We start from the raw sequence: 13,350 nt of genomic DNA, 5'->3' as shown, positions 1-13,350 counted from the left end.
CCTGAACATACTTCTGAAGTGAAAAAATATCGTTAACCGGGGGTCCAATGTACTGTTCACTTATATGTTTCACTGTAAACACCTGGTCCACACACCCCCTACCTTTCCTAAAGCCTCCTTGTTCATCTGCTATCCTATTCTCAGTCTTACTTTTAATTCTTTCAATAATAACTCTACCATACACTTTACCAGGTATACTCAACAGACTTATCCCCCTATAATTTTTGCACTCTCTTTTGTCCCCTTTGCCTTTATACAAAGGAACTATGCATGCTCTCTGCCAATCCCTAGGTACCTTACCCTCTTCCATACATTTATTAAATAATTGCACCAACCACTCCAAAACTATATCCCCACCTGCTTTTAACATTTCTATCTTTATCCCATCAATCCCGGCTGCCTTACCCCCTTTCATTTTACCTACTGCCTCACGAACTTCCCCCACACTCACAACTGGCTCTTCCTCACTCCTACAAGATGTTATTCCTCCTTGTCCTATACACGAAATCACAGCTTCCCTATCTTCATCAACATTTAACAATTCCTCAAAATATTCCCTCCATGTTCCCAATACCTCTAACTCTCCATTTAATAACTCTCCTCTCCTATTTTTAACTGACAAATCCATTTGTTCTCTAGGCTTTCTTAACTTGTTAATCTCACTCCAAAACTTTTTCTTATTTTCAACAAAATTTGTTGATAACATCTCACCCACTCTCTCATTTGCTCTCTTTTTACATTGCTTCACCACTCTCTTAACCTCTCTCTTTTTCTCCATATACTCTTCCCTCCTTGCATCACCTTGCATCACATTATGTAAAAAAGTGTCCTTTTCGTTTAAATTATTTTTTTTCTTTTTTCAAAATATTCGGAGCACTGGGGGAGAGAACGTAGATCTACCTATGGACAGTTAAGGGATTAATTTCTGACCACTTTATTGGGTAGCTGAAATAATTAAACGAAAGAACTATGAGTTTGGTCGACTGGAACAATGGAATGGGACAAAAATAGGTTGCAAAGTGAGTGAAATCGCCGATGCGTAAATATCACGGTTGAGTCAAGTGTATTCTAACCTAACCACTTTGTAATCTGGCAAAATCACTAATTCAGCACCTTACAGGTCCTGATGATGCCGGATTAGTGATGGTCAACCTGTGGCAATAATCCAAAACATTTATTAAATGCATTCACTGAAAAGAAAATCTGCAGATTGAAAAAATGTGGCAGATTGAAATACAGTGGAACCTCAAAAATCGAACTGCTCCCAACACGACCAGTTATGTAAATGTATTTTTGTAAGTGCTATTATAAGTGTATTTTTGAGGGTCTGAAATGGACTAATCTAATTTACATTATTCCTGATGGGAATAAATTCATTCGGTAAAGGCACTCGAACAGCCCTCTGGACCGAAGAAAGTTCAATATTTGAGGTTCCACTGTACAGTACAACTAAATATAAAACAATCAAGGAGAAATATTAAAACAAACACAGACATTTTAAATGGAATATGAAGGGAAAGAACAAAATACACAACAAACTTTTCTCTAAAATCGTCTCTGTGTGCTGAAGAAGTCTTTAGGTTTTGGCGTGTTTTGGTCTGCTTAAGGTCAGCAAATGGCGATACTCCAGGTGGATTGGACAAGTTTAGTTCTGGCCAAACAGTTAACTCTTTGAAGAGTGGCTTGTATTTCCTGAAAAATAAAGAGTATTCAATTAAAAACAAAGTGTATCTCAAAAAAAATTAATAAACATCAATGATTATTCTGAAAATGAATATAATACAGCATCTCCTCATTTAGCAACGTACTCGTTTACCAACAACTCGGACTTACGAAGGGCTCTCTGACAGTATGCATACCTAAATAATGAATATTAGAGCTAATTTCTTCTATTCTGTTTATTACAATATATCTCACACTAATGTTTACACATTTAAAAATATACCAGAAATGTTATAAATAGTACAAAGGTGACATTAAAACAAAATCGAAGATGGTTGACACAAACCCACCACCATTATAGTACAGGTCTCCCTCAACATTCACGTTTTCAGCTTTTGCGGGCTTCACACATTCGCGAATTCCCAAACGCCAAATTCCCAGCCACCAAATTCCCAGCCGCCAAATCATATTCAAGTTTCCCGCCACCTGCGAGTCCCTACTACCCTCCCACCGACCCCCCCAACTGGCAGCCAGCCCTCCCACCACTCAGTGTGGTGAGTGTTTTGTTTGTTCATTATTTGCTATTAAACTGCAGTATAAATAATGTAAACCCATCCATGACTGCATATTGGAATGGCTATTCGGACAGGTATTAGACGGTGACATGTGTTTACTCCTGAACACAGCAAAGAATCAAACATTTCTGCTACTGCTAATAATAACAAATAGTAATAATAATAATAATAATAATAATAATAATAATACGATATAATTGAAGAAGGAAATTGTACAAAAATACGAGGGAGTGGTTGACACATCGTCAGTGTGGCTTTGTTTATGCTGGAGTGAGCATTAGTCTCCCTGCTCTTCTAAACATTTCACAATAATTCATTGTGTTTGGTACTTGTAGATTGAGTGCGACTGGAGTGGTAGAGGCAGTGGTTGAGGCAGCTGTTGAGGCAGCGATTGAGGCAGCTGTTGAGGCAGCGATTGAGGCAGCTGTTGAGGCAGCGATTGTGGCAGTGGGCGAGGCAGCTGTTGAGGCAGCGACTGAGGCAGTGGTTGAGGCAGCTATTGAGGCAGTGGGTGAGGCAGCTGTTGAGGCAGCTGTTGAGGCAGCTGTTGAGGCAGCGATTGAGGCAGCTGTTGAGGCAGCTGTTGAGGCAGCTGTTGAGGCAGCGATTGAGGCAGCAGTTGAGGCAGCTGTTGAGGCAGCTGTTGAGGCAGCTATTGAGGCAGCTATTGAGGCAGCTGTTGAGGCAGCGATTGAGGCAACGATTGAGGCAGCGAATGAGGCAGCGATTGAGGCAGTGGGTGAGGCAGCTGTTGAGGAAGCGATTGAGGCAGCTGTTGAGGCAGCTGTTGAGGTAGCTGTTGAGGCAGTGGGTGAGGCAGCTGGTGAGGAAGCGATTGAGGCAGTGGCATTTAATAACATACATGTTATTAATAATAATAATACATGTTATTAATATGTACTATTATTATTTATAACACATATGTTATTAAATACCACTGCCTCAACCGCTGAATTATTGTGAAATGTTTAGAAGAGCAGGGAGACTAACGCTCACTCCAGCATAAACAAAGCCACACTGACGATGTGTCAACCACTCCCTCGTATTTTTGTACAATTTCCTTCTTCAATTATATCGTATTATTATTATTATTATTATTATTATTATTATTATTACTATTGTTATTATTAGCAGTAGCAGAAAGTTTGATTCTTTGCTGTGTTCAAGACTAAACACATGATGTCACTGTCCAATACCTGTCCGAATAGCCATTCCAATATGCAGTCATGAATGGGTTTACATTATTTATACTGTAGTTTAATAGAAAATAATGAACAAACAAAACACTCACCACACTGAGTGGTGGGAGGGCTGGCTGCCAGTTGCAGGGGTCGGAGGGAGGGTAGTAGGGACCCGCAGTGGTTGGGGAAGTGGTGGAGGCATTGGTGGAGTCTGTGGTATTTAATAACATACATGTTATTAAAGCATAACATGTATATATTTAGTACAATTTACGACGTTTTCATGTATTTTATGATTGTTCATGGTTCAACAAGTTAAGGAGGCAGTATTGTATTATATTTCCCTACAATATATTGGGGCACCAAACATTCACGGTTTTTCAACATTCGCGAGGCTCTTGATCCCCTAACCCTCGCGAATGTTGCGGGAGACCTGTATTCTCCTCACTTAGCGACGAATTTGTTTACCGATGTGGTCTTAGGAACAGAACTCTGTCATTAAGTGAGGAGAGGATGTACAGTGGATCCCCGCCATTCGGCGGCCTGACTTTCATGAAATCCAACTTTCGGCAACTTTTTTCACCAAAATTTAGCGTCGCGGTTCGTGATAGGCATTGTGATTCGACGACCGTCCCGTGTGCGTCCACCGTCAGCATGCACACAAAGCCAGTCTCCCACACCATTGTTTACCAGCGAGTGACCATCACCCCATGGGTTCATACGATAAATTTCATAATAATCCATGTTTTTTTTGTGCTTCCAACTGCTAAATAAGCCACCATGGGCCCAAAGAAAGCTCCTAGTGCCAGCCCTTTGGTAAAGAAGGTGAGAAACACGATAGAATTCAAGAAAAAATTCATAGCAAAGTACCAAAGTAGAGGAGGAAGAGAGAGGGGAGAATGTGCCTTCTTCAGTGATTCTACGATACGTATGATACTAAAGTAGCAGGTATCGATAAAGACTATAGCTCCAGCCAGTGATAAAGTGTAGAATTAATAGTGTATCAAGAAAGTTAAGCAAGCAATAGAAAAATGACATGAGAGTAACTCTCCAATGTTGTTGGAGTATAGGGCCAATGAACATAGGCTGCCCTGCTATCTTCCACCATCCTAAACCTCTGCCACCATCTCCATCAAACTTACTAATTAAACTAACATCTCCAAGGTAAGTGCAAATATTTCTTATTTATAAGTGTCAATAGTGGTGGTGGGTTCTGCTGCTGCCTCCACCACCACTAATATGTAAGGCTTCTCTCAGCAGCCCTTATAAACCCAACAGCAACACTTCGCCACTTACTCCTCATATACATTATGACATATTTTATTCATTCTAGAGTATATATCATGTTTCTATGTTATTAACCCTTTCAGGGTTTTTGACGTACTAGTACGGCTTACGCACCAAGGTTTTTGACATACTAGTACGCCTAAATTCTAGCGCACTCAAATCTAGTGAGAGAAAGCTGGTAGGCCTACATGTGAAAGAATGGGTCTATGTTGTTAGTGTGCGCAGTATTAAAAAAAAATCCTGCAGCACACAGTGTGTAATGAGAAAAAAAAAACTTTGACCGTGTTTTTGGATTAAAACAGCGACTGTGCACTGCATTTTCGTATGGTATTTATTGTTGTATTCTAGTTTTCCTGGTCTCATTTTATAGAATGGAAGACATATTACAGAAATTGAGATGATTTTGACTGGTTTTACAATGAAAAGTACCTTGAAATTGAGCTCAAAGTAGCAGAAATGTTTGATTTTTACCTAAGTTCAAAAGTAAACAAATGCTACGTGTCCAATACACGTCAACTGGCGAATCCAATATTCTTTCACAAGTGTGCTGATATTATTTATACCATTTCTACACTAATGCAGTAGTCTGCATAACAGTAAATCTTCTATTTTTTGTGAGAATAAAAATTCAAAGTGGAAAGCAAAAGAATGTAAGAGGGGCATGGGGACGTGACTAATGAACAGAGGAAATGTTATTTTAGTATACCAGGAATGTCTTTCTTGTTTATTCTGGACCCTATTCAGAAAATGGCATCTTTTGAAATTTGTGTGAAATTGGCAAAATTGCTAAATTCTGACCACTTTATTGGATAGTTGAAATCGGTAAATGGGTGGTTTCTTGTACTCATTCGATAGAAAAAATGGAGTTCTAGAGAAATAGTTATGATTTTTGTCGACCAGTACACTGGAATTGGCCGAAAATAGGGCTCAAAGTGGACAAAATCGCTAATGCGTAAACATCATCGAGACTGCTAACTTCGCGAGAGCATAATTCCATCAAATTTCATACTTTTGGTGTCATTATGATTGGGAAAATATTCTCTAACTTTTCATAAGAAATTTTTTTTTTTTTTTTAAATTTGGCTACCCTGAGAACAAGTCTCAGAGAGGGCCTGGTGACCCTGAAAGGGTTAATATTGTTTATTAAGTGATATTAGATGAATTGTGATAGATAAATAAGCCGTAGAGTTGATATTAACATCATATTGAAGCATAATAAACTCGCCTCCTACCTGTCTGCCATACACCAACAAGAGTCTTCAATAAAGGTTTAGTATGATGTTAAATGCTCATTTACCCATTTTATTAGTGCTTTATATTTATTTGTCGTTGTTTTCTGTATGCAAATCTATATTTAATCTTTTAAAAAATTATTTTTTGTTAATACTTTTGGGTGTCCGAAACAGATTAATTAGATTTCCATTATTCCTTATGGGGAAAATAGATTCGCCAATCGTGAATTTCACCAGTTGGTAGACTCTCTGGAACAGATTAATCATGAAACTCGGGAGGGGGGGGGGGCACTGTAATTATAATTGAGTATTTGAGCACTGTGTTCATTTTTGGATCAGGGGAAAGCAGAACAGGTATCAGTGACATTTTGAAGGAGGTACTTTTCTGTACTTCACATAAATTAATTAATACAGTGGAACCTTGGCTTACGAACTTAATCTGCTCCGTGACCTTGCTGGTATCCTGATTTGTTCGTAAGCTGAGTCAATTTCCTTCATTTAAATTAAGTGAAATGCAATTAATCCGTTCCAGCCTCTCAGGAGGCATGATAAAATAGCGCCATGTTCAACTCTACAGCTTATTTATCTATCATAATTCATCTAATATGAGATAATAAACATGATATATACACAGAAACATGATATATACTCTAGAATGAATAAAATAAGCCATAATATGGCAAGTGATGGCGATGCCGGCAGCATCTGCCATTTACTCTCCCACTGTAGTATCTTCCTAGTCCATAACCCCACACCAAGCTTGTGTTTATCTATGATTAGTGGTGAGGTTGCCACATATGTAACCACAGGTGTGGTCCAGACAGATGTATATACAATGGACCCAAGGGTAAGAACATCATCGGATAACAAAAAAATCGGATAGCAACACGTTTTTGCATCAAAATATTGGCTTGGTTACCGAAAAAGAACTCGGTCAAGGACAGTCGTCCCAAACGTGTCAGCGCGGCATGAATGGCTCGGACACTCCATGTACAGCCAGTGTGCCATTGTTTACAAGAAAGGGAGGACGATTCCACTCATACGTGCGATATATTTTGTATTATTCCATTGCTTTTAGTGCTTGTAACTGCTAGGTAAGCCACCATGGGCCCAAAGAAAGCTTCTAGTGCCAGCTCTGTGGTAAAGAAGGTGAGAAACACAATAGAATTCAAGAAAAACTTGTAGCAAAGTACCAAAGTGGAGGAGGAAGAGAGAGGGGAGATAATGTGCCTTCTTCACTGATTCAGTGATTCTACAATATGTACAATACTAAAGTGACCGTCAATATGGCTTCAGGAAAGGTTACTCTGCTGCTGATCTGTTGTTAAACCTCTCCACTAAGTGGCACCAGTCACTGGATGAATCCAAAGTCAGCTGTGTGGTAGCACTGGACATTGCTGGTGCTTTCAACCGGGTGTGGCACCAGGGACTCTTAGCAAAACTGCAAGCTCTGGGAATTGCAGGCTCTACGCTATGTCTCCTCAGTGATTACCTTCGTGGTAGATCTCTAAGGGTAGTTCTCAATGGAACAGAATCACCAAGACATCCTGGGGCAAGTGTTCCACAAGGAAGCATTCTGAACCATTGTTATGGAATGTCTACTTCAATGACCTTCTTCATCTCATCCCAGAATCCCATGCATATGCAGACGACTGTAAACTGACATTCACTTATCCAAGAGAAGAAATGCCAACTGCTCTAAGCTACATCAATCACCAGCTAAGAGCTATATCAGCTTGGGGAAATAGATGGCAAGCAACATTTGCACCTGAAAAAACACAAATGATGATCTCTAGGCATCATGGTGGTAATGATAGTGCAGTAGTAAGGATGAATGGGAGGGTATTGGCACCAGGGGAAAAAGCTGATATCCTTGGGGTGAAATCTGACTCCAAACTGACCATGAAAAACCACATTGCAAATCTTGCAAACAAGGCAGCCAGGAAGCTTACAGCACTTCGCCGTATCTCGCATCTGCTTGAGAGCAGGGGCTGCAAAATTTTGTACGAGGCACAAGTATGCTCATACCTTGAGCATCCTCCACTTTCTTGGTTCGCCTGCCCCCCTTCTCATCTGCAACCGCTTGACAGAGTAGAGAACAGAGCAAGACGTCTCATCTCTCGCCTGGACCAATCTTGGATAGATCTGTCATTTCACCAGAGCCTTCAACACAGGAGGGATGTGGGTGGCCTTACTGTTATGTACAAGGCCAATATTGTCGAAGTACCATACTTGGATCCACTTCGAGGACAACGTGAAGCAAGCTTCTATACCACAAGATGGGCAGAAAGCAGCAACTTCACTCTGGCTGTACCCTTCTCCAGAACATCACCTCATTTATCCCCAGGATGACTCGAGTTTGGAACACATTCGTACAGCAATATGATGTCAACGAAATAAAATAAGTTGATAAGATGAAAATGCTGGCCCACAGATGGCTCCAACTTCATCCTGTTCCCTACTTGTATGTTTCATAACAATAAAAATGCTTTCCAATGAGCTAATGTAGGTAACAGCTTTTAGCTTGTCAATAAAGTTAGGAATCCTTAGCCTGTAAATAGCTTGTCTTGGCAGGGAGTGACTTCCAGGACTCTGAACTGTGCTTGGAGAAAATTGTGGCCAGAATGTGTCCAAGAGAAGGATTTTGAAGGGTTTCAGGCTGACCCTGAGGACCCTACACCTATTGTGGAATCTACTGGAGAATCATTGGAGAACTCCATGGGGTTGAATGTGAGTGGCCAGGATGTGAAAGAGTTGGTGGAGGACCACAGGGAAGAGCAAACCACTGAAGAGCTGCAACACCTTCAACTGGAACAGCAACAGACCGCAGCTGAGGATATTGCTTCAGAGGAGGAAGAGAGGGGGAAGAATGTGCCTTATTCAGCGATTAAGGACATTTGTGCAAAATAGAGTGAGGTGCAACGTTCTGCGAAGAATTATCACCCTAACATTGTTTAATGACAATGTCTTGTCCCATTTGAAGCAAATCTTACAGAGATGCCAGAAACAGAGCTCTCTGGACAGATTTTCTGTGTAACATGGGTGCAGTGATTCTCAAGCTGGTCCTAGTGGCAGTAAAAGACAAAGAAGGGAAGAAACCCCAGAGAGAGCTTTGATACCTGAAGTCCTTATGGAGTGGGATTCCCCTTCTAAACAATAAACTCTCCTCCCTCTCCCCTCCTCGCCTTCTTCCATATGCTAACAAGAGTCTTCAATAAAGGTATGTAATGTTCATTTATTATTAAATCTAATGCTTTATATTTATTTCTCATTGTGTTCTGTATGTAAAACTGTAGTTATTCTTTAAAAAAAATGTATTTTTTGTTAATATTTTTAGGTGTCTGGAATGGATTAATTGGATTTACATTACTTCTTATGGGAAATATTACTTCAGTTTTAGGCCATTTTGGATTTAGGCCACCCTTCTGGAACGGATTAATTACGAAAACCGGTGGTCCACTGTAATTACACATCTGAAGGGGTTTACACTATACCCTCTGGAGGCTGCGAAAAGATTTATGTTGGTGAAACAGCAAGAAACCTCGACACCTGCCTCAATTAACACATTTATGCCTGTAGGAACGATAACTTGAACAATGTCTGCATACAACACCGGAATTCCACCAATCATCTCATGAAATTCGGGGATGCCAATTAGTGATCAAAGAAACTAATTTCTGCAGACGCAAGTGCCTTGAATCATCACTAATCACCGTTTCCAATACAATTAAACAAAACAAAGGCAGCTTCACCATCTCTGAAGTCTTAGCAAGAATCCTCCTGAAAACAGTAAACCCTGCCATCACATAGTCTTCCCTGTTAATACTACACAAGCACATTACAAAGGATGAACACTGAAACAGGCCTTCTCTAATTCAACCTCTAATAGAAATATTTGTCTAACTTATTTTTATGCTACCCAAGTAATACCTTTAATATTCTTTTACTCATGTGCAAATTAATTGTATTACTACTACTACAACTTATATTACTACTACTATTACCACTGGTATTACACCTCACTCTAAGCCTATATATACCCTCTGTGTCCATATATTGTTTGTAACGGCTTGACAAAGCTCCTGGAGAGCAAAACGTTGCCACAATAAAAATGTCATATTAGTTGCACTTGTGTCCTTTTATTTTACATATTATCGGTAATTCTACCAACATTATTACAACTTTGACAGCAACCTGAAATTCAACACCCATATCCAACACATAACAAAAAACTATCTAAAACACTTGGCATCCTCTCAAAGATACATTACTATGTACCACAAACAGCACTACTTACACTATACTATTCTCTGATCTACCCCTATTTCACCCATGCTATTTGTGCCTGGGGTTCCACAACGACAAATCACCTAACGCCAATAATAACCCAACAAAAAGCAGCAGTGCAAATAATCACACAATCCACTGCTAAACAACCTCATTTAAATTGACATGGTATTAATCCGTTCCAGCGGAATTCCTGCTCCAAGGAGGCAAGAGAAAATACTTCAATATGATGCTAATAATAACTACGTTTATTTATATATCACAATTAATCTAATTTCACCATCACTCAAGGAATGCACAACAGGTGCATCATTGTCAGTGTTCAGCACTTCTTTGATGCCAGCTTCCTGTAACTCCTTTAGCACACAGTCAAGATGAGTAAATATAATTGTCAACGCTTATTGCTTGGGTACGTTTATTCTGTTAGTGGGTTGGATCTGTGAAGGACCTGCCTAGTATGGGCCAATAGGCCTACTGCAGTGTTCCTCCTTTCTAATGTTATTATGTACCCACAACACCAATCGTACCCATCCCCTTCCACTCATATATTTGTCCAATCTCTTTTTAAAGCTACCCAAGGTTCTATCAAAGCTAAAACCAAGGTAGGGGTTGGATTTGAGTGGGACTTGCAAGTGAGTAAATAGGATTTTTAAAGCTTATTGCTTGGGTAGCATTTATTCTGTTAGTAGGCTGGATTTGTGAAGGACCTGCCAAGTATGGGCCAACAGGCCTGCTACAGTGTTCGTCCTTTCTTATTTTCTTATGTTGATGAGTGGAACAATCTGCCTAGTACGGTTATTGAGGCTCAAACCTTGGGTAGCTTCAAATTTGTGCTGGATAATTACATGAGAGAGAGGGGTTGGATGTGAGTGGGACTTGCACATGAGTAAATAGAATTATCAAAGCTTATTTCTTGGGTAGCATTGAAAATTGAGTTGGGCAAATATTCTGTTAGTGAGATGTATTGTGAAGGACCTGCCTAGTGTAATATCATTAGTACGTATGTATTATATCTAGGTAGTAGGATGGTAGACAGCAACCGCCCAGGAAGGTACTACCGTCCTGCCAAGTGAGTGTAAAACGAAAGCCTGTAATTTTTACATGATGATAGGAGTGCTGGTGTCCATTTTTCTGTCTCATAAACATGCAAGGTTTCAGGTAGGTCTTGCTACTTCTACTTACACTTAGGTCACACTACACATACATGTACAAGCATATAGTATATACACACCCATCTGGGTTTTCTTCTATTTTCTTACTAGTTCTTGTTCTTGTTTATTTCCTCTTATCTCCATGGGGAAGTGGAACAGAATTCTTCCTCCGTAAACTATGCGTGCTGTACGAGGCGACTAAAATGTCAGGAGCAAGGGGCTAGTAACCTCTTCTCCTGTATAAATTACTAAATTTAAAAAGAGAAGCTCTCATTTTTCTTTTTGGGCCTCCCTGCTTCGGTGGAATACGGCTGGTTTGTTGACAGAAAGATGTATGTATGTATTATAATAATAATAATTATTATTATTATTAATTTAGGAAAGTGGGGCACAGATCCAATTCCCTTCATCAAGAGACTCTCACCAAGGAACCTCCCTTGAGGGAGAAGTTTGCATCCTGAAATTTCGTTTGTATCCAGAAGCAAAAAATCGATCGAGTGACTGTTCGTATCTTGAAAAATTTGCATAGTGGGGCATTTGTAAGCCGAAGTTCCACTGTACTTCTGTGCAACCTACATTTACAGAACAATTAATTCTAATATAAATGCCATCCTGATGCACTTTCTTGACAGTTACACTAGGACCCATAGGCACAATAATAGGCACAAAAATCTCTATGACATTCCCCATGTCAGGCTAAATCTTTTCAAAAACTTAATGTACATAAAAGGGTCCAAAATCTGGAAAACTGTGCCAGAAATCTCCAGAACCACTGGCTCAGCTAGCATTTTTAAAACTACAGTTAGAAAACACCTTATCTCCTTAATCTATCCCAGCCCATCATAAAATACATACGTAAAACTATACATGCATTTGCTCAATATCATGAACACAGGTAAAACATTATAATCAATTTATACTTTTTTTTTTTTTTTCAACAAGTCGGTCGTCTCCCACCGAGGCAGGGTGACCCAAAAAAAAAAGAAAATCCCCAAAAAGAAAATACTTTCATCATCATTCAACACTTTCACCACACTCACACATTATCACTGCTTTTGCAGAGGTGCTCAGAATACAACAGCTTAGAAGCATATACGTATAAAGATACACAACATATCCCTCCAAACTGCCAACATCCCAAACCCCTCCTTTAAAGTGCAGGCATTGTACTTCCCATTTCCAGGACTCAAGTCCGACTATATGAAAATAACCGGTTTCCCTGAATCCCTTCACTAAATATTACCCTGCCCACACTCCAACAGATCGTCAGGTCCCAAGTATCATTCGTCTCCATTCACTCCTATCTAACACGCTCATGCACGCTTGCTGGAAGTCCAAGCCCCTCGCCCACAAAACCTCCTTTACCCCCTCTTTCCAACCCTTTCGAGGACGATCCCTACCCCTCTTTCCTTCCCCTATAGATTTATATGCTTTCCATGTCATTCTACTTTGATCCATTCTCTCTAAATGACCAAACCACCTCAACAACCCCTCTTCTGCCCTCTGACTAATGCTTTTATTAACTCCACACCTTCTCCTAATTTCCACACTCCGAATTTTCTGCATAATATTTACACCACACATTGCCCTTAGACAGGACATCTCCACTGCCTCCAACCGTCTCCTCGCTGCTGCATTTACCACCCAAGCTTCACATCCATATAAGAGTGTTGGTACTACTATACTTTCATACATTCCCTTCTTTGCCTCCATAGATAACGTTTTTTGACTCCACATATACCTCAACGCACCACTCACCTTTTTTCCCTCATCAATTCTATGATTAACCTCATCCTTCATAAATCCATCCGCCGACACGTCAACTCCCAAGTATCTGAAAACATTCACTTCTTCCATACTCCTCCTCCCCAATTTGATATCCAATTTTTCTTTATCTAAATCATTTGATACCCTCATCACCTTACTCTTTTCTATGTTCACTTTCAACTTTCTACCTTTACACACATTCTCAAAC

The 13,350-nt window shown here is 39.9% G+C and overlaps 1 protein-coding gene across 1 annotated transcript in view; it reads right to left on the bottom strand.

The window, feature by feature from the left end:
* Window positions 1-1,539: 1,539 nt before the first annotated feature.
* LOC128697293 (DBF4-CDC7 kinase regulatory subunit chiffon) overlaps window positions 1,540-13,350 on the bottom strand; it is a 99,849-nt gene continuing 88,038 nt past the window's right edge. The window contains exon 6 of the mRNA XM_053788955.2: window positions 1,540-1,692. Coding sequence (XP_053644930.1) covers window positions 1,664-1,692 — 29 coding nt within the window. The 3' untranslated portion in view covers window positions 1,540-1,663. The remainder of the gene's footprint in view (window positions 1,693-13,350) is intronic.

The sequence above is a fragment of the Cherax quadricarinatus genome, chromosome 2 (assembly GCF_038502225.1).
Source record: "Cherax quadricarinatus isolate ZL_2023a chromosome 2, ASM3850222v1, whole genome shotgun sequence".
Classification (NCBI taxonomy): Eukaryota; Metazoa; Arthropoda; class Malacostraca; order Decapoda; family Parastacidae; genus Cherax; species Cherax quadricarinatus.
The sequence above is the reverse complement of the archived record's forward strand: the minus strand, read 5'-3'. Positions and strand labels throughout refer to the sequence as shown.